Source organism: Lytechinus variegatus, chromosome 13 (assembly GCF_018143015.1).
Source record: "Lytechinus variegatus isolate NC3 chromosome 13, Lvar_3.0, whole genome shotgun sequence".
Classification (NCBI taxonomy): Eukaryota; Metazoa; Echinodermata; class Echinoidea; order Temnopleuroida; family Toxopneustidae; genus Lytechinus; species Lytechinus variegatus.
In genome coordinates, this window is record NC_054752.1 from 24,545,263 (window position 1) to 24,565,725 (window position 20,463).

At 38.1% G+C, this 20,463-nt stretch overlaps 1 protein-coding gene across 2 annotated transcripts; it reads left to right on the forward strand.

The window, feature by feature from the left end:
- The first annotated feature begins 839 nt into the window (after window positions 1-839).
- On the forward strand, window positions 840-16,524 carry LOC121426944 (sulfotransferase 1C2A-like). 2 transcript variants are annotated; one of them, XM_041623364.1, is made up of 7 exons: window positions 840-1,175; window positions 7,829-8,017; window positions 12,370-12,497; window positions 12,659-12,926; window positions 13,580-13,674; window positions 14,504-14,687; window positions 16,013-16,524. In XM_041623364.1, the coding sequence occupies exons 1-7, from the start codon at window positions 1,115-1,117 to the stop codon at window positions 16,120-16,122; spliced, it is 1,035 nt and encodes a 344-aa protein (XP_041479298.1). In that variant the 5' UTR covers window positions 840-1,114; the 3' UTR covers window positions 16,123-16,524. The 2 variants fall into 2 exon arrangements, with proteins under 2 accessions (XP_041479298.1, XP_041479299.1); XM_041623365.1 differs by lacking the exon at window positions 12,370-12,497 and having other exon boundaries at window positions 7,829-8,013.
- Window positions 16,525-20,463: the final 3,939 nt, after the last annotated feature.

Here is a 20,463-nt window from a genome sequence, read left to right on the forward strand (position 1 = left end):
GTTATTTGCACCGCCCAAAGGAGAATTAGTCAATTGATTGTGTTAGAATTCGTGCTTGAATAATGAAAAGAAAATGAGAATGAATTAAAAGACTACACGTAGAAATATCAAAATTTCGTGCTAATTGTTTACAATTGTTATTTTCATTCCTCGTATTTACATATTGACAAACATCTCGTCTTTTTAGCGTGTAGTGAAGGTGGAACAACTTTACTTTTTATAATGACACCATTCAGTGATTAAATAACCAAGAAACAAAATCGAAGTATCATTTCAATGCTAAAGAGCGGTATTTTAAAGTCATAGGCACTTCTCATTTTCCAGGAATCAAAATCAAAATGACTATCATGTAGCTCATGCAGAACTTGCCAGAGCTTACAGGGAATCCCGGGGGGGGGGGGCACTCGGTACATAATGCATAGTGGGTATGTGCCGCGGAGGGGACCCCCATTTTTACACTCAAATTTCCGTTCCAAGGCATAGCATTTTTGCCTTGTTGAGAAAAAGAACAAAGAAAGCCGCTCCAAGGCATAGCATTTTCTTCTTATCGAGAAAAAAGAAGAGAGAAATCCGCTCCAAAGCATCGCATATTTTTCTTTACGCCGCTCCGATCGCATTGAATGCGCTGCAATTTTGGTGAAAAGCGGCCGCAGAGCTCCACCGGCGGAAGTCGCGCTATCTGCATCATGCACGCATGACCGTTCCATGCATAGGGATGCATACGCACTCACACGCTGGCGATCAGTTCCAAGGACCCCCGTTTTCACAAACATTTGTCGTTCCGAAGCAATAAGCCCGCTCCAAGGCCCCCGTTTTTTGTCTCGCCCGCGGCACACCCCCACCACTTTTTTGGTCGAGTGCCCCCCGGGAATGCCAATAGACCAGTTCGAAGTAACCTCATTGGCAATTTCGGTAAAATGACCTTTCATTTATTTCATTATGGTTGGCCATGCATGGTGATAATAGATGCGTATCAATTATTATGCGAATTACTATCACAAGTATACCAACCATACATATATCACGTTTATTTACGTGAATGTTCCATAAAGTGTCTTTGAGAGGCTCGACATATTCCAACCCTATAGCCTACATAGGATTCACTGCTTACTGAATGCTCCAAGATTGCAATCAACCTGGATACTACTACTTCAGAGATATGGCTGAAATAAAAGGTAAACATTATGATCTTTGTTGACTAAACATAGTAAATAAATATAGTGAGCTTGTAAAATATGCTTGTTGCCGGTGCAAATACATGTAGTATTCCTAAATCAGACCCCAAAATAACCAATCTGGAAGAAAATTATTGGAAATGTTTTTTCAACTGATATGAGTAGGTATGGGTGTCAAGAATGTACCCCCTAAAAGTTAGGTGGAATACGAGGTGGGAAAGTGTTTTTTCAAGGTCAAATGTCAATTACTTTTCATATATACTGCATAATAGTATCTCTGAGATGAAAAGGCACGGGTTGGTGATCATGGTTTTAAAATGCAGAGATTTTTCCAAGAAGATCAAATACAATAAAATTAAGTACCTAGAATGCACGTTCACTCATAAAACTTAAGGTCATTGCCTTTCAGAGGTCGGTTAAACTTCGTAATTCCGAAGAGTATTATTCCAAAGGTTGTTAGTCCGAAACACGTATATTGCCTATATACCTCGATGTTCGTTTATCCGAAAGTGAAAAAGAGTTCATAAATTCGAACATTTGTGGCCTTATTCCGAAGGTTCGTTATTCCATAGATTTGTAAGTCCGAAAACGGAATAACGTTCTTTATTCCGAAGGTTCGTTAATCCGAAAAATGAAATAATCGGTGGCGAAGCGGGGAAAACCTTAAAAGGTAAGCGTAGTGGAGGGGGTGGGGCAGGGGGACACCTTTGTTGTTCAATGGTTATGAGGATGGGGAGGTAAAAAGAAGGGCGGCGGAGCAAAGTAGAGTAAAGTAGAACAAAGTCTATTTTAAAGTGATCTCTGATATTATGGTAAGATATATATTTAGGCTTTATTTTTCGCGAGATAGTGCAACAAGCGGGCGGTTTGGAAAACAAATCAAAGCCCTGGTTGTCAAAACCCATTTTTGGTCAATTTCTGTTAAAAGGGCATCCTTGGGAGGTGTTGCGAGCGTGAATCGCAAGCTCAAACTTTTGGAAAATTTCAAAAAGAAATGAAAATAAAACATTCTGAGCAGCTTTTGCAATTGTTAAAAAGATGTGCATCTAACTGAGGAATTAACTCGAGCGCGAATTGCGAGCTTAAATATATTCTAATCTAAATATAATAATATCTAAATATAATTCTAATCTATGATAAAAGTTTATCTTCTGGCGAAATACCAGACGACTGGAAAATAGCACGAACAACCCCGGTTTATAAAGGCAAGGGATCAAAGAAAGATAAAAATAATTACAGGCCTATTTCTGTTGTTAGCCATGTTGCTAAGATCATCGAAAAAGAGGTTCAATCCCAACTATTGAAATACTTAAATGAACATGACATGATCAATGTCGACCAGTCGGCCTTTTTACCTAATCACTCTACCTCTACTAGTCTACATCGTATACTTGATGATTTTTATGAAGCCATAAATGAGAGTGAAAAGGTAGCTGCTTGCTTCTTAGACATTTCCAAATGCTTTGATTGCATTGATTATGATTTACTGATTTATAAATTAGAAAAATATGGAATACGTAGCAATCAGCTTGGATGGTTTCAGAGTTGTATTGCTAATAGAAAGCAAACTGTACAACATCAAGGTAAACGATCACAGATGAGGAACCTTAGGTATTCCCCAGGGTAGTGCCCTTGGCCCCACCCTTTTCCTTATCTTTATTAATGATATTTCGGAATATGTTACAAATGGTTCATGCAATATATTCGCTGATGATGTGGTTGTTTATGTTAGTGGAAAAGATAATACTGATGCAAATGCAAAATTACAGGCAAACATGGTTTAAATCAATAAATTGTATGTTAATAACAGACTTCGAATTAATAAAGATAAAACTAAGGTGATGCTATTAAAATCAAAATCCTTAAATGAACTTAACATTTATATTGAAGGGCACAAGATTGAGCAAGTCGATAACGTAAAATATCTTGGTCTCATGATTGATGATAAGTTGAAATGGAATGCTCACACTAATATTCTATGTAAATCAGTCGCATACAAAGTCCATATTCTTGCCAAACTTAGTAAATTTGTTAACTCTAACTTATTGAATATATTGTATAAATCCACAATTCAACCATGCTATGATTACGCATGTTCTGTATGGGGTAATTGCCCGGAAGTTTACAAAAAGAAATTGTTGAGAATACAAAAAAGAGCAGCACGAATTGTAACGAAAAACTTTGATTATGATAAATACAATGGAACTAAGTTAATGACTGACTTGTCGTGGCCAAACATTGAACAAAGATGCAACTACTTTCTTGCAACACTCATGTACAAATGCATTAATGGCACAGCTCCTGGAAGATTATGTAATGAAATTGAGATGTATTGTGACCGCCATGGTCTTAACACAAGAAACGCAGATTCTTTAAATGTAATAATACCTAAACCTAGAATTATTCAAACAATCATTTAAATATGCTGGTGCTAAAGTATGGAACGAGCTTCCACCCAGTCTCCAAAATGCAACATCATTCGATAATTTTGAATTTAAATACAAGAAATTAATTCCCAAACCCTGATGTGCAATTCATACGTACTACATTACCTGAGAGCTTTAATTATTAAGGAATGGATTTGTAGCCCAAAACCCGATATACAGTTTCATGTACTTTTAACCTACCATTTTTTTCTAATACACTTCGATCCAAACCTTGTTTTCTTTTTCTTTTAGTACCTATATCTTTGTCGTAATTCGTTACAATTTATTATGTATTATTTTTTTTATATATTTTATAATTCAATTTGCTTCATATAAATACATGGAACACAAGTGTTATGTATTCTCATACTTTAATGTAAATTATACCACTTTTTTTATTCCTATTACATATCAATTTTCAACTTGTGAATATGTTTTATTAGCCTGAGTTTTACCGATTTTTATATAGTTCTATAATCATTAATTCATACATTTCGTCCATGAATCGTGTACTTTTTTGGTTATTTAATACTTAAATTTAATTACATTTACTTTATTTCTTTGTATAACATATTGTAAATGCTCTTGTATTGCATTGTATCATTTCAAACACAATCTTTTAGATATTACTCTGATTTTTATCTCATCTTTTGATTTACATGTATTTATGTTTTTAATGTCAGGACCATGATGTAAAACAGTTTTTAACTGATCTTGTCATCCTGTATAAATATATTTGAATAAATTAAGGAATGCGTTATTTGACTCATGAATAGGATACATCGAATAATGCAAGTGCGAAGCGCGAGCTAAAAAGATATTCCAGCCTGAAAACTGGACATTCTATGCCTTTTTTATTACCAGAAACGGTGAGTACCTTACTAAGCAATAACTGATAACAATGAGAACAACAAAACAAAATACTAAAAGATCCATTCTTGATTAAATGTTTACCACTTATTGTTTGCACCAGACTAAGGGTGATAAAGACCCCCCCCCCCCCTTTTTGGCTGGGTTGAGGCAAAAAAACTATCCGCGGCCATCTTGGCCAGCTTTCCGGAATGGGGGGGGGGGGGCAAACACTTATTTCACATTAAGTTTATATGTGTATGCATATATACAGATGAGGATCGACCTTCCTTAAAGGGGGGGATTTCTTTCACATTTTCCCCGATCGGCTGCTCAAAGCTGATTTTGTTTTCTTCTTTGAAGGGGTAGTCCGAACAGTGACTTCTATAGCTTTATTCTTATTAAAAAAAAAAACAAAATTATAGTATCTCATCATTCCTGATTGGATAATGCGAACACGAGAAGCCGAGCTAAATTTTATATAATTTTCAGGAATTTTGTCCGAAAAAATTGAACATTCTGAGCAATGTTTGTGATTATGAACAAGACGCGTATGGAACTAATTACTTCAAGCGCGAAGTGCGAGCTGAAATTTTTGATAAACTGTCATAAAGAGGAATTTTGTAGTTTGTTAGAAGTGATATAGAAGTAGGCTTATACATAAAATGCGAGCACGCAGCGCCAGCTGATAAGTTTTAATGAAAAGGAATATTTTGAGAACTTCATGGAATACATGAATAGAATAAGTACTTCAAACGAAGCTTATTTCTTTTTCGGATTAACGAACCCCATTTCGTTTTCGGACTAACGAACCTCATTTCGTTTTCGGACTACCGAACCTTCGGAATTATGAACCTCATTTCGACCGAAACCCTATTTCGTTTTCGGAATTAGGAACCTTCGGAATATTCGAATCTTCGGAATAACGAAGAGTCGGAATTACGAATGTATGCGTCAAAGGTCAATGACCTTTTTATATTAATATACCAAACTGTATCATGGTATCTCTGATTTGAAAAGGCGCAGGTTGGTGATCTTGGTGTCTAAACGCACAAATTCCTACTAGAAATTCAAATGAAATGAAATCAAGTGCAGAGATTGCACATTCACCCGTACAATTTACGGTCAAAGGTCAATGACCTTTTATACATTCTATACCATACTTCATGTATATGATGGTATCTATAAGGTAAAAAGGCGCAGTATGTGGTCTTGGTGTCAAAATATATAGATTCTTAAAAGAAAATTTAGTATCATGAATACACATTCACCAATATAATTCAAGGTCGAAGGTCATTTACATGATTTTTTTTTTTACTTTTGTCAATGCATAACAATATTTTGTTATTTGATCTCATTTTCATCTCAAACTTGCATTTTGACAGCATAATTGATCAAGGATTTCAACTAGTGATTTTTGTGTTATTGCCAACGCAGGTTAGTTGCAGGCATGTTGTGGTATCAACATTTCATTCTTAACCAAGGATTAGTTTTTGAAATGTCATCACAACTCCGATAGTACAGGGACATATTTTATTAATATTACATAATATTTAACAAGTAGGCATGTCACCAAATCGACTGGCTTGTCTAGTCACTTTAAAGAACATCAGTGGTCATTTGGTGTAAATAAATTGTCGTCAACTGAAACTAAGCTAAAGTCTGGTAGATTGTCTGCACTACACAATCCAGTAAACATGTAGCAGCAGGTGGAATGACTTTGGAAAGAACTACCCGACTTCTAAGATGGATATTTGTTTTCTTTTAAGAAAAGAGAAAACGTCATTTAGTTGATAATAAAAAATTTTGACTTCAAATTACCTTTGACATTGTCTTAATACATTCTTTTTCAATTCATATTATTTGTGATATTAAAAGGTCAAGTCCACCTCAGAAAAATATTGATTTGAATCAATAGAGAAAAATCAGACGAGCACAATGCCGAAAATTTCATCAAAATCGGATGTAAAATAAGAAAGTTATGACATTTCAAAATTTCGCTTATTTTTAACAAAATAATTATATGAACGAGCCAGTTACATCCAAATGAGAGAGTCAATGATGTCACTCACTCACTATTTCTTTTGTTTTTTTATTTTTTGAATTATACATTATTTCAATTTTTACGAATTTGACGATTAGGACCTCCTTGCCTGAAACACAAAATGTTAAAATAACCGAATTCCACGTGTTCAGGGAGGAATGAAACTTCATGTCACATGACAAATACGAGAAAATCAAAAATTTTCATATTTCATATAATAAAACACAAAAGAAATAGTGAGTGAGTGATGTCATCAGTTCCCTTATTTGCATACCGACCGAGATGTGCATATAACTGTTTTGTGAAATGAAGCAAAACTTTGAAATGTCATAACTTTCTTATTTTACATCCGATTTTGATGAAACTTTCAGTGTTAGGCTCGTTGAATTTTTCTCTTTTTATTCAAATCAAGTTTTTGCTGGGGTGGACTTGTCCTTTAATATCTCGGTCGATGCAATATGTATATATATCTCAAACAGAATCCGGCGAAATTGCATCGTGATTACTTGCACATTTTTTTCGTTTTCAGCCAATAACCCTACCAGCCGAAAATATGAATGATATTTTTTTTCTCGTATCGATTGTGTATCAACCATGCATGACGCATGATACGAGTGTAAAGGTGCGGCAGTCCAAAGTACACTGCAAGCAATTTTGTTTTCTAAAATCTAAGCAGACAGCCTTTTGTCGCTCTCTAAGCACCATATAGAGATGGATGGGGATTTGGGTACACTGTTAGAAAATTTATCCTTAAAATAAAAGAAGTTCCTGCAGCAGAGTCTCGAGATCATCTGTAATCTTACCGAATTGCGTAATCTTACAGGAAATTGGTATTTGGTGTATGGAATCTTACAAATTTCCTTGAATAAAACACCCTTTTCCCCTTTTTAAACAGACCTGTTATGTTAAATTGCAGAAAAATTCCTGTTTTATGAATTTACAGAATGATTCTTTTATTGCTTTCTGCAAAATCTTCTGTTTATTTTCTGTAAAATCACGGGTTTTTTAACAGTGTAGGGGCTAATAAAAGTAGGACAGAGATGAGGAGAAAAAATGGTTTGTCATAACACATATAGTCTATGAATAAACAAGTCACATCATTCTATTTTAGAAAATACTATGTCTATAGTCACCAGACCTTTCTTTAATTTGCATTTGAGTACCCCCGGCCCCCCGAAACTCACAATACTAAGGCATATCCTAGAATAATAGTCATGTAATATACTTCATGATAAACAATAAAAATGTATATTGAAGCCTATGCCACGTTGTAAATTGATATTTACATCCCTCTGATGTTAATTGCAATAACCAATTTGATTATTTTTTTGTAGATGCTGTTGAGTGTTGGACCGGGGAGATGTCGGCCCTCCTCGCCAAATCCCCGGCGCATGCCGCCAAACTCTGCCACGAATACGAGAATGTTGTTATGGCATACTACATCCCAAAGAAAGGCATCGAGCAGACAAAACGATTCAAAGTTCGTCCAGACGACGTGTTTGTCATCAGCTATCCCAAAGTAGGTTAGTAAATCTTATCTGTCTCAAGTTCTATTAAAGGTTATATACCCTTTCTTCCCATATCATTAATACACAAGCAGAGGAATTATCAGGCAGTGCACAAATATCACTGAAATCAAACTATAACTGCGTTGATGGGTAAAAAAGCTTCTCCTACCTCCGGAAAACTTCTTGTTGAAGATAAAATTACAAGTATACGTATCAGGGCCTACTCTTCTACGCCCTGCAATATAAACATGTTGTGTTACAACTTATCTTGTTTCTTGTTGGCTGCTATCAAATAAATGTTTGTTTCCTTTGAAAACATCGTTTTATATATCACTATTTTGTTATGGGCGAACTCGCGCCCTGCCCATCAGGCCAACTTGCCCCAAGGTGGGGCAGGTTCGCCCTATAGCGAAGGTTTTCTTCACGGCCCTTTTTTTTCAAAACCATGTGTATGTCCTCGATGAAAATATGATATTAGGTAGATATTACCTAGACCTTTTATATTTGATAAGACACGATCTTCCTGCTAAAGTAAGCACAGCTCTAGAAGAGTTGGAGAAAAATGGGGATGACTCGCCCCGCTCTCCCCTAGAATCCTGTCGCATAATGGCGACCATGGGTTTGAAGGAAGTGTAGAATCCTGTCGCATAATGGCGACCATGGGTCTGAAGGGAGTGTAGAATCCTGTCGCATAATGGCGACCATGGGTCTGAAGGGAGTGTAGAATCCTGTCGCATAATGGCGACCATGGGTCTGAAGGGAGTGTATAATCCTGTCGCATAATGGCGACCATGGGTCTGAAGGGAGTGTGGAATCCTGTCGCATAATGGCGACCATGGGTCTGAAGAGAGTGTACATGTAGAATCCTGTCGCATAATGGTGACCATGGGTTTGAAGGAAGTGTAGAATCCTGTCGCATAATGGCGACCATGGGTCTGAAGGGAGTGTAGAATCCTGTCGCATAATGGCGACAGTGGGTCTGAAGGGAATGTAGAATCCTGTCGCATAATGGCGACCATGGGTCTGAAGGGAGTGTAGAATCCTGTCGCATAATGGCGACTATGGGTCTGAAGGGAGTGTAGAATCCTGTCGCATATAGTGGCGACCATGGGTCTGAAGGGAGTGTGGAATCCTGTCGCATATAGTGGCGACCATGGGTCTGAAGGGAGTGTATAATCCTGTCGCATATAGTGGCGACCATGGGTCTGAAGGGAGTGTGGAATCCTGTCGCATAATGGCGACCATGGGTCTGAAGGGAATGTAGAATCCTGTCGCATAATGGCGACCATGGGTCTGAAGGGAGTGTAGAATCCTGTCGCATAATGGCGACTATGGGTCTGAAGGGAGTGTAGAATCCTGTCGCATATAGTGGCGACCATGGGTCTGAAGGGAGTGTATAATCCTGTCGCATATAGTGGCGACCATGGGTCTGAAGGGAGTGTGGAATCCTGTCGCATAATGGCGACCATGGGTCTGAAGGGAGTGTAGAATCCTGTCGCATAATGGCGACATGGGTCTGAAGGGAATGTAGAATCCTGTCGCATAATGGCGACCATGGGCCTGAAGGGGGTGTAGAATCCTGTCGCATAATGGCGACCATGGGTCTGAAGGGAGTGTAGAATCCTGTCGCATATAGTGGCGACCATGGGTCTGAAGGGAGTGTGGAATCCTGTCGCATATAGTGGCGACCATGGGTCCGAAGGGAGTGTATAATCCTGTCGCATATAGTGGCGACCATGGGTCTGAAGGGAGTGTGGAATCCTGTCGCATAATGGCGACCACGGGTCTGAAGGGAATGTAGAATCCTGTCGCATAATGGCGACCATGGGTCTGAAGGGAGTGTAGAATCCTGTCGCATAATGGCGATTATGGGTCTGAAGGGAGTGTAGAATCCTGTCGCATATAGTGGCGACCATGGGTCTGAAGGGAGTGTGGAATCCTGTCGCATATAGTGGCGACCATGGGTCTGAAGGGAGTGTATAATCCTGTCGCATAATGGCGACCATGGGTCTGAAGGGAGTGTAGAATCCTGTCGCATAATGGCGACATGGGTCTGAAGGGAGTGTAGACTCCTGGCGCATAATGGCGACCATGGGTTTGAAGGGAGTTTAGAATCCTGTCGCATAATGGCGACCATGGGTTTGAACCGGGGGGGGGGGCACTCTGTATATAATGCATAGTGGGTATGTGTCGCGGAGGGGACCCCCATTTTTACACCCAAATTTCCGTTCCAAGGCATAGCATTTTTGTCTTATTGCGAAAAAAAAACAAAGAAAGCCGCTCCAAGGCATAGCATTTTGTTCTTATCGAGAAAAAAGAAGAAAGAAATCCGCTCCAAAGCTTTATTTTTCGTTACGCCGTTCCGGTCGCATTGATCTGCTGCAATTTTGGTGAAAAGCGGCCGCCGAGCGCTGTCCGACCATCGTCTCTGGGCGAGCGCACCAGGCGGAGGCCGCGCTAGCTGCATCATGCACGCATACCCGTTCCATAGGGGTGCATACGCACGTACTCACACGCTATGGCGATCCGTTTCAAGGACCCCCGTTTTTCTGTTTTTCTGTTTCCTCCCTTCTGACCCAGCCTGGTGTTTTTTCATGACCAGGGTCGCAGTGCCAGCAAATTACGAGCCTTATTGCAAACGAAATTGTTTCAAACCAATGTAATATAGGCCTTTTAAAGACTTCAAGATGATAAACATGACCGTACGCAGCCGGGGACCGCCGATCGAGAGGGCAAAATTCACAAAATTCACCAAAAGTGTGCACGAAATCCTTCAATTTTATTCTAGAAAATGCAAAAGCTCCCCCATCACAAATTCCCTCGCTCTTACGTTTCTTCGAAAATTTAGGTCTTGCAGCCCGGGTCTTGCAGCCACACCCACTCCCGCGGGTTTTTTATTTTTGCAAACGTCCATGAATAACAAAAGCTGGGATGAACCAGAGAACATAGCTGCCATCTCGATCTGATTAGTAACAGGTAATGGGAAGAAGTTTTGGAATCTAAAATACATAAGTGCTATATATGAGCTGAAATAGTATCAGACAAAACGCCTTCCAATCATGCCAATAAATAGAGGAAATTACGGGGCTGTGAAAATATCTTAAGATTTTTTTTTATAGTAGAGCAGTACTGTAACGCTTATTTTTTTCTTTTATATTCTTTACATTTTTATTCATATCTCGGATAATATGAGTCCGGTCAAGAAGACATTTTCACAGATGATTTTATTTTTTTCATGTCTAAACATTATCTCTAAGTTGCTTTCGAGTGGGATTCACCATTTTTACAAATTATAAATTATAATCCTCTACACATGATTATTCTGAGTGTAATTTTCTGATAACATGTCTATACTGAGTTTAAATGACCTTGGTAGTTTCTTTAAGGCACTGAATTTTATTGTTATTTGTTTGGCGTCACCGCGCGTTTGTTAGACGACACAGCCAACATCATAGAGTTATAAACCTTATAATTGGTGGACCACTATCAATTGGCCATTCGCTTTTAGTCTGAAAAGTATTCATTAAAACGTTAAACGTTATCACACTGTAATAAGATGGAAAAGGGGCTTATCAAAGCTATGTTTCACAGAGGAACTGTTCGTCAAAAGACGCGAGGCTTACTATGATAATCGGGGCAAAAAAAATTTCATTTTTGACAATGGAAATTACAATTTTCAGGCAGAAAAGTGCCTTCATTTACTTTTGTCCTTAAATAATTTATCATTTTTCATCTTTCAGGGGGCACGTGGGGGGGGGGCAAAAATCTCGTTTTGCCCCCCAAAAATTTTATTTGGGGGGGCAAGTGCCCCCCTGCCCCCCCCCCCCCCCCGCTTCCGGCGCCCTTGGGTCTGATGTATAATCATATCGCATAATAGCTACCTTGGGTCTGAAGGGAGTGTAGGATCCTGTCGCATAATGGCGACCATGGATTTGAAGGAAGTGTAGAATCCTTCTAAAACACATGTTAGATGTTGACGTTGCTGGCCATCCATAGTTGTGGTTAATCGGATCAATCGCAACTATTTGTAAGACGGGGCCCTGGTTCTTTCTTTCTCTGATTTTTAAATTCTTTCGTTTTTTTCCTTTTTTTCTCTTTCTCTCTTTTCCCTTTTTCTTTTCTCTTCCTTTCTTCCTTCTTGTTTTTCACTCTCGCCCTTTTCTTCATTTTTCCCGACGGTAGCGTGATTTACCGACGATATCCAAATTAGTAGTTAGTTAGTTAGCCTAAATGGTAACCGATGATTGTGTTCCAGTTATTAAATACATAATAATGGGTAAGTCATCGGTATTGGTTTGATTTACTCGGTCCATCAACATGTATCAACCAATCAAATCGGATGCAATGTTTTATTTTCATGTGAATAGGAACAACGTGGCTCCAGCAGAATACAATGTTGGTACAGCTTGAAGGGGATCTCTCATTCTTCGAAGGGAAGCATATCATTACGATGGTTCCTTTCTTAGAAGTTTGCACTTTACCGTTGAAGATGGCGGTGAGTATGAAAAGCAAACAGAATATTGTCTCTGCCATATCGATCGAATGACAAGGCTCATGAATTTTCGTTAAACGAATTGTTAAGAATAAACTCATGGATATTATGCATTCTAAGTTTTTATTCATTTACTCACTTTTTACATAAATGCTATATTCTAGTACAAAGACAAAGGAGAGATAATGTATGGACCAACAGGTGCGGAAAAGGCAGACGCTATGCCAACCGATACACCTCGGATGCTAAAAACACACGTGGTCCCAAGATGGCTCCCTGACGGACTCAAAGATAATCCTCTAGCGAAGGTGCTGTACATGGCTAGGAACCCAAAGGATACTGCTGTTTCTGGCTATCATTATTGTCAACTGGTTAAGCCACTTCCGACGTATACGTGGCATGAATTCTTTGAGGAGTTCATCGCAGATAGAGGTAACTTTTTCACCTTGCCACTATCAATAATTTGGGACCAGAGGGACCAGACAGTTTTATTGGCCTCGTAACCCCCAAAACAACAACACAATGGTATATTATCTAGTGTTTTTTTTTATTTTCATAAGCATTCCCAGTTTGTGTGTTAATGGCTTCATAGATCAGCAGGAACACGGGATCACTATAAGGAATACTGGGCGATTTACACTTTATTACGGCTGGAATAATACACATAAAGGATAAAATCAATAAAATGAGATTCAGTAAGTTTATAGAAGTCAGTAAAACAACAAATATTTCAAGTTTCCTACTCTCATCACAATGTCATTATCAAGTGTAAAATAATGTCTTGCGCCACAATGAGAGATGGGGGAATCAAACTAGCGAAAATATTGATCATTTCCCATCAAATTAGAAAAATGACCTTTGCTCTACATATTTATGAATGCTTTGGATTGTTATATATTATCCATAAACGCGATTAAAGAAGAATGCATCAATTACGATTGGGGATGGAATAAACATGATTCAATGACTATTATGGTTGTGATACTAGGTGGGAATTTGCAAAGTAAAAAAAATGGATTCAGAATTGCCATTTCTCATTCATTTTGCCTTGGTTCTTAGCATCTCCGTGATCCAAACTTTTACAGCTTTTTACGGTTCTTGGTTCGAGCATACTCTTTACTGGTGGGAGCTCAGGAATCATCCCAACGTTCTCTTTCTTAAGTATGAAGACATGAAACAGGTATGCCTCTTTTCATCAATCTGTGACGTCACAGAATTTTCCAAATGGACTAGAGCCACCGCCAACTTTACCACTGGTCTACGACCCATTTTGAACATTTTATAACATTATAAACATACAAAATAAGGATCAAGGTAGCAGATAATGCTTATATCAACATTTTATAATATTTGCAAGATTTTTTTTGCAATAAGATTCTGAATGGAATTTGATTGGAAGAAGAATGAAATTGCCATATCTTTTTCATTAAAGTAGTCCTTTAACGATTCAGAACTTGGGACTTTTGAATTTGTTCCATGGTGTTTTCCAAAGTCGGGACGTCGGCAAATCGTGGAGTGTGTGGCCTTGGCTTTCCACCGACCTCAAGAATTATGACAATGTTCAAATTGGCTTTGAGATGACTTCAAACTGTTTTCAGACCGACATCGACCGACATTAAACCGACCTCCAACTGATTTGAAACTGCCTTAAAAATAATCACATTATTATAAAGGTAGTTGTACAGACATGGTTCTGTTGTAGGTTTGATAGAGATAACATATTCAGTAGGCGCTATTTGTAGTCTTGGTGTCCATTCTAAATAAATGATGTCGAAATACCACCGAATATAACTCACTGAGGTCACATTTCAATTTGTTTCATCCTTGGAGGACAACATTCAACCATGTTGGATAATCAGTGGATTATTTGAGCAAGGATAATGGTTTTTTTAAAGCTCTTAAAATAATTATGTTCTGGTCAAAGATTTTTTTCTAGATTGAATGAAAGTGTATGAAATATTAGTTTTGATTAGTGAATCATGAAATAATATAGGCCTTTCCAATTACAGGACCCGAGGAAATCCGTGATTCAGATAACCGAGTTCATGGGGAAATCTTTACCAGACGACGTCATTGACCGTATCGTCGACGCGTCAAGTTTTAAGTTCATGAAGAGTAACAAGAGTATGAACCCCGATTTTGCTTTCAAAAAGCCTCTGGACCTCACAAAGGAGAAGTCATTCATGCGAAAAGGTAACTTATGGGGCGGTTTTACTTCACTCAACGGTTATATGCACATCCTAGTCGGTATGCAAACTGGCACACTGATGACGTCAGCCACTCACTACTTCTTTTGTATTTTATTATATGAAATATGAAAAATTCAAATTTTACCATTATTGTAAGAGTGTATGGTTAAGTCAAGTTGGTCCTTATTGTCAAATCTGTAAAAGTGGAAACATTGTATAATTCAAACAATAGAAAATAAAAGAAATGGTGAGTGAAGGACATTATCGATTCTCTCATTTGCATATCGCTGAGTTGGGCATTTAACTGTTTGCGAAAAATAAGAAAAATTTAAAATGTCATGACTTTCTTTTTTTACTTCCGATTTCGATGAAATTTGCAGCGTCATGTTTGTTTGATTTTTCTCTATCGACTCAAATCAACAATTTTCTAGGGTGGACTTCACCTTTAAAGGGATGCTCCGGGCTGAGAATATTCATATTTAGATAAATAGAGTAAAATGCACAGAGCAAAATGCTTAAAATCAAAATATGATAAAAAATATCGAAGTTGTTGAATTTCAAAGTTCAGCAATATTTGGTGAAAAACAGTAATATGCACGTTGTCATGAATATTCATTAGGTGAGCTGATGTCACATCCCTACATTCCATTTTTCTTATTTCATAATAATCATTGTTTCATTTTTTCATTCACGTGTAAAGGGTATGTCTCCATTACGATGAAATAAGTTGAAGCAATAAATAATTAATGCACATAATCATTTATCAATCCAATTGTTTTAATTCTTGGTAGAAAATTTTGAATTAACCTAATTTTATAAAATACAAAAGAACAAGTGAGCATATGACATCATCAGTCTACCTAATGAATATTCATGAAGACATGCCTAAAACTGTTTTACCCGAATAATGCAAATCTTTAAAATTCATTAATTGTTATTATGATCCGATTTTGATCAAATTTTCAGAACTTTGCTGCACTCAATTTTACTATATTTATTGAACTATAAATATTTTCAGCCTTGAGCATCCCTTTGATCTAATCTATCATCTGTACGTTACTGCTATACCCCACTCATATTATTCTTACAAGTTTTTTTTCCTTCATCCTTCTCAGGTGAAAGGGACACTGCTACGAATGATATATTGTGCATTAAACATTCTTTATAGGTTTAAGACGTGGAATTCAAGCAAATAATCTTATTTTGGTTCACACGCAAAGCAAAAAAGGAATATTTCCACAGCGAAAGCTTATGATTCCATTATGTCATCGACACTAATCTGAAATATTATTAGGATTATTTGCCTTCTGTTTTTATCATGTTTTCCAGGTATGGTTGGAGATTGGAAGAATTACTTCACAGAAGATCAAAATCATCGATTTGATAAACTCTACGAGGAAAAAATGGCTGGATCTGGACTTGAATTTAGATTCGAATGATAATCATCACCACAAATTAATATTTTGACTTTCTAGATAATTGTATTTATATCTATTTACACTTATGCTTATAAATATGACAGTTGGTGATTTCAAGTTCATTGTTGACATTTTGGTGTTGGTGTAAGGTCATTTTTTACACGATTATAACACCAAACATAAAATGAAGATCGTCCCGAAAAGTCACTCACTAGTTGTTGAGATGTCGAATCAGTTGTGTTCTGAATCAGTTTTTCTGAGTAAGTTTTGGAGCAAGGGGAAGTAATCCAAATTTCAACACCAATACCAACACCAAGGCCAACACCGGACTTGAAATCACCCAATATTCAAATGCTTCATCAGGTAATTTCAAATTCGGTGTTATTGTTTTCGGTGAATCTTACAGTAATATGATTATTTATTTATTTTTTATTCAATTTATTTATTATTCATTTATTTATTTATTTTCATTTATTCATTTTATTTCATTTTATTTATTTATTCAGTATTATTATTATTCTTTTTTTTTTTGGGGGGGGGGCTGCTGATTCTAGTCACGAACTGTCATCTCAGTTGGCCACCATGCACTTCAATACAAGCATTCAACAGGCGTCTTTCTATCGGGGAATGTACGCGCCTACGCGGTAAAAGAACATCGAAAATTTAAGTATTGTGTACTTTTCAACAATGAAGTAAGTCCTTAACTCCTTAAGTAAGTCAATAAAATAATGCATTTTTTTTGCCATTACCATCATTAGCGTCATGTGGTTAAAATTCTGGAAAATAGCTATTTATCTGCTAAGCAAAGTGTAATCGCTCCCAAATATCAGATATGTATCCCGAGAGTACGTATCATTAATGGATTACGTGTGTTATGAATTTTGAAATGCTTGGAAATAAAGCATATGTTAAACTAAGAACTTGCATGACTTGAACATTTCTCTAGTGTGTGTTTAATTGAATCAGAAAAGATTTGATATCATTGAACAATTGTGGAGACAAACTACCTCGGTGCACATGCATGTCCCGGGGGGTGTACTTTTACATTGACGAGTGAATACCATGCGCGACCCCCAAAACACGTAAAAGGGATGTCTTTTTCAAGATAGGGCACGTTACATGCGTAACGTGATAAGGTTGTCAAAAACACAAATATAATGAAAAAGGGTACTTAATTAGCTGGGAAGGCTACGTGTTTAGGGTCAGGTTGTGGGGATGATAAAACAAAATTAAAATGTCCTTTTTTCCCCAACACTACGTGTTTAGACAAAGGAGCTACATGTGGAAGGTGGGGTCGTACTAAACCAAATGATGTGTAAAGATAAGACCGACGACCGAGGGACCAATAGGCGGCGGGGAGATGGGGAATTTTTTTTTTTGCTTGCCTGTCAATTTTGTTTCCTGCGTCCCCCCTAAATTCACGTGGACCCCCCCCCCACCTGAAACGTGTGTTGCCCCCCCCTCCCCTAAGATTTAGGTTGATGAACTTTTTTTTTGCTTGTCAAAAAACTTTGGTTAGCCATCCTAATTTAGGTTGATAACCTTTTTGGGGGGCTTGTCCAATTTTTTACCTGTGTCCATCCCCAAATTTCAGGTGGGCTCCTCCTAAATTTTGTTGCTTCCGCCGCCAATGGAGGGATCCGTGACATAACAATAAAATATCGCTGTACTTGTTTAGGGGTTCATTTCAGGGAATACTTGCCAAGAGGATCGTTCGTTTCCAATACTTGTTAAGGGTAGGGTTTCACACGCCAATACTTGTTAAGGGGTGCATTTTTCAGAATATGGAAAATACGTGTTTAGGGTGCTTTTCGAGACCCCGTGGTCGCGCATGGTATCCACTCGTCAATGGAAGTGGCCCCCTGGGACACATATCCGACTTTTCTATTAAGTGTAATTTCTAGAGGTGGGGGATGCTATCCGCGTATAAGGGGGAGGGCTGGGAACTTTGCAACTTGACCACATTGATTAGTCATTAAAAAAAGAAAACCACAACAACAAAGAACGTGCGCCCAGTCTCGTAAAATGGAAAATAAAATCGTCAAGTAGACTCGGTAAGGAGAAAAGGTGATGTACTGGAAAGGCAAGTCCACCTCAACAAATACTTGATGAAGAGATAAAAAATCAAACAAGTACAATACTGGAATCAATCAAAATCAGAAGATTAGTTTTTGTTTATTTACATTTAGCCCCCTCCTTATTTCATAAAGCAGTGCATGTCCTAGTCCGTGTGCTAATGGTGGAGCTGATGACGTCATCCACTAACTATTTATTCATTCAAAATCCACTTTTTAAAAATTTCATTGACTCGAGACGGACTTGCCCTTTTAAACAAAGTCTTAAATAGCAAACATGGGGTCACAATTCCCTGTGATTCGACGCCCACATTATATTATGTTTTGGGCATTCATATATCCGCCACGGCCTGGGATAAACTTTGGATTTTCCTTTTTGAAAGCAGGAAGTTCCAAACTCTACATAAAGAACAACAAGATCAAGGACTCATATTTCCTTTTCAATGTGCCCATTTATACCACATGTGCATTCAGTAAAGAATGGAGTCGGTTTTGCCGTGCGGTGTGACTGTGCCACACTGCCTTTTCGCTCCACGTCGCACGACGGATCCAAGAACATAGATAATGAATTATCGAATACCCTTCATGACAATGGACAACCAAGGGGCCTTTGTCAAAGATTGGTTAATCAAAACAGCATTTTGTCCCGGGGGAGCGTTTCATGAAAGGACTTGTCGGATGTTTTATCCAACAAGTCCTGTTTTATCCGACAGTTACTATAGTAACAGTGCTTCTCAACCAATCAGAACCCAGGAAAGATGTCAGATCTGACAACTTGTCGGACGAAAATATTGATGAAACGCCCCCAGGAGTCTGGACAATCGTCCTTATTACAATTATTATTCGTCAGCTTCGATCAACTGCTGTTGCGGTTCACCAATTTTCAACAAAGACTTCCCAACTGTTCTTTGCCATTATTTTGATGGGCATTTTGAATACATTTACTGTAACTATACTTGAATCTGTCGTGCGTCGTGGTGCGGAAAAACTCCCTACTTTCTAAAAAAATGACTTGATGATATCATTCGCGAAAAGTTTTATCCACACAACGAGCTAGTCCACTTATTACGAAAGTCGAATATCTAAACCGTGTTTACATTTGCTAAAGTCGAGATATGCGTTCTTTGTCACTTTATTGTAAACTTTAATTTGAAAAAAAAAATAGTAAAGCAAAGAATGGTTCCTTCAATTTTTAAAAGCCTGATTGGAGATCAGGTTAAAAAAAGTGCGCCCTCTTGTGTTTATGACCTAACCACTGATAAGCAAAGTAGCGCCGGGGCCGTTTCATAAAGCTGTTCGTAAGTTAAAAGCGCTTTTAAGAACGACTGGTGAACCTTTCTTACGCGCCAATGAATATACCATTTACCTCAAAAAAAGGATAACTAGTCGTTCTCAAAATCACTCATTAATTAGGAAGAGCTTTATGAAACACCCACCAGGGCCGAATTCGAACTAATGCTAAAGTCACTCGTCCGGCGAAACTGATTCTAGACCATCGGTAGTTTTAGAGGCAGTGCATGTCTTTGGTTTAACTGTAGCATACTTAAATTGTGCATCATGAAAAGTATCAGTCGTGAAAAAAGAGGAGAAAGGGAGATCAAAGGGAGAAAATGAAGAAAGAAGGGACGAAGTGAGAGGGCTGTGAACTGTCATCCTTTGTAAATTACTATTATCATTTGAGATTTTAAAAAGCTATTACGTCAGCCTTCGTCTTGTCCCCTGCTTTATAAAAATATACATTCGCCGCCCCTGCAGTGCAATAATCTGACGGCTGAACTTAACTGAAACATCCGGATTGTTTGTAGCATAGGCATGGACCTACTACTCTGGCTAGTAGGTCCATATGGTCCCACCGTCCTACACATTTTTCATTTCTCATCCACTTTAGGATAGTTTTGATTTTTCAGTATGAATGGGGCCTACATGATTCCGATTATCCACACCACACCTGCACATGGAATAGATTAGGTGACGGAATTTAAACGGGATCCGACGGATGCTGAAGCCAGTGTACCTGTTTGCCTGTGAAGCAACTGGAAAGTTATTCAGTGATGTAAGCTTATAGCTAGTAGAGATATTATATTTAATTCTACGCGCCAAAGGAGACTGCAAAAGTTAATTTAAAAGCCCCAACAGCTAGCATAATTTGCCATGGCGTCTGACACTGACACAGTGACTGGCGACACATCTTCTGCAGGTTTCGACTACGACGATTGGTCAGATGTGATCGAATTGGCCGGTCGACTCCTGACGACATTCCGGGTGGGCTTTTCACTCGTCACCATCA

What these genes read in the sequence shown, in the direction of transcription:
- LOC121426944 (XM_041623364.1), top strand. Translation starts at nt 1,115, where the DNA reads ATGCTCCAAGATTGCAATCAACCTGGATACTACTACTTCAGAGATATG. An exon ending in CATCAGCTATCCCAAAGTAG is followed by an intron (nt 8,018 to 12,369) that starts GTTAGTAAATCT and finishes TCATGTGAATAG; the next exon opens with GAACAACGTGGCTCCAGCAG. An exon ending in AGTATGAAGACATGAAACAG is followed by an intron (nt 13,675 to 14,503) that starts GTATGCCTCTTT and finishes TTCCAATTACAG; the next exon opens with GACCCGAGGAAATCCGTGAT.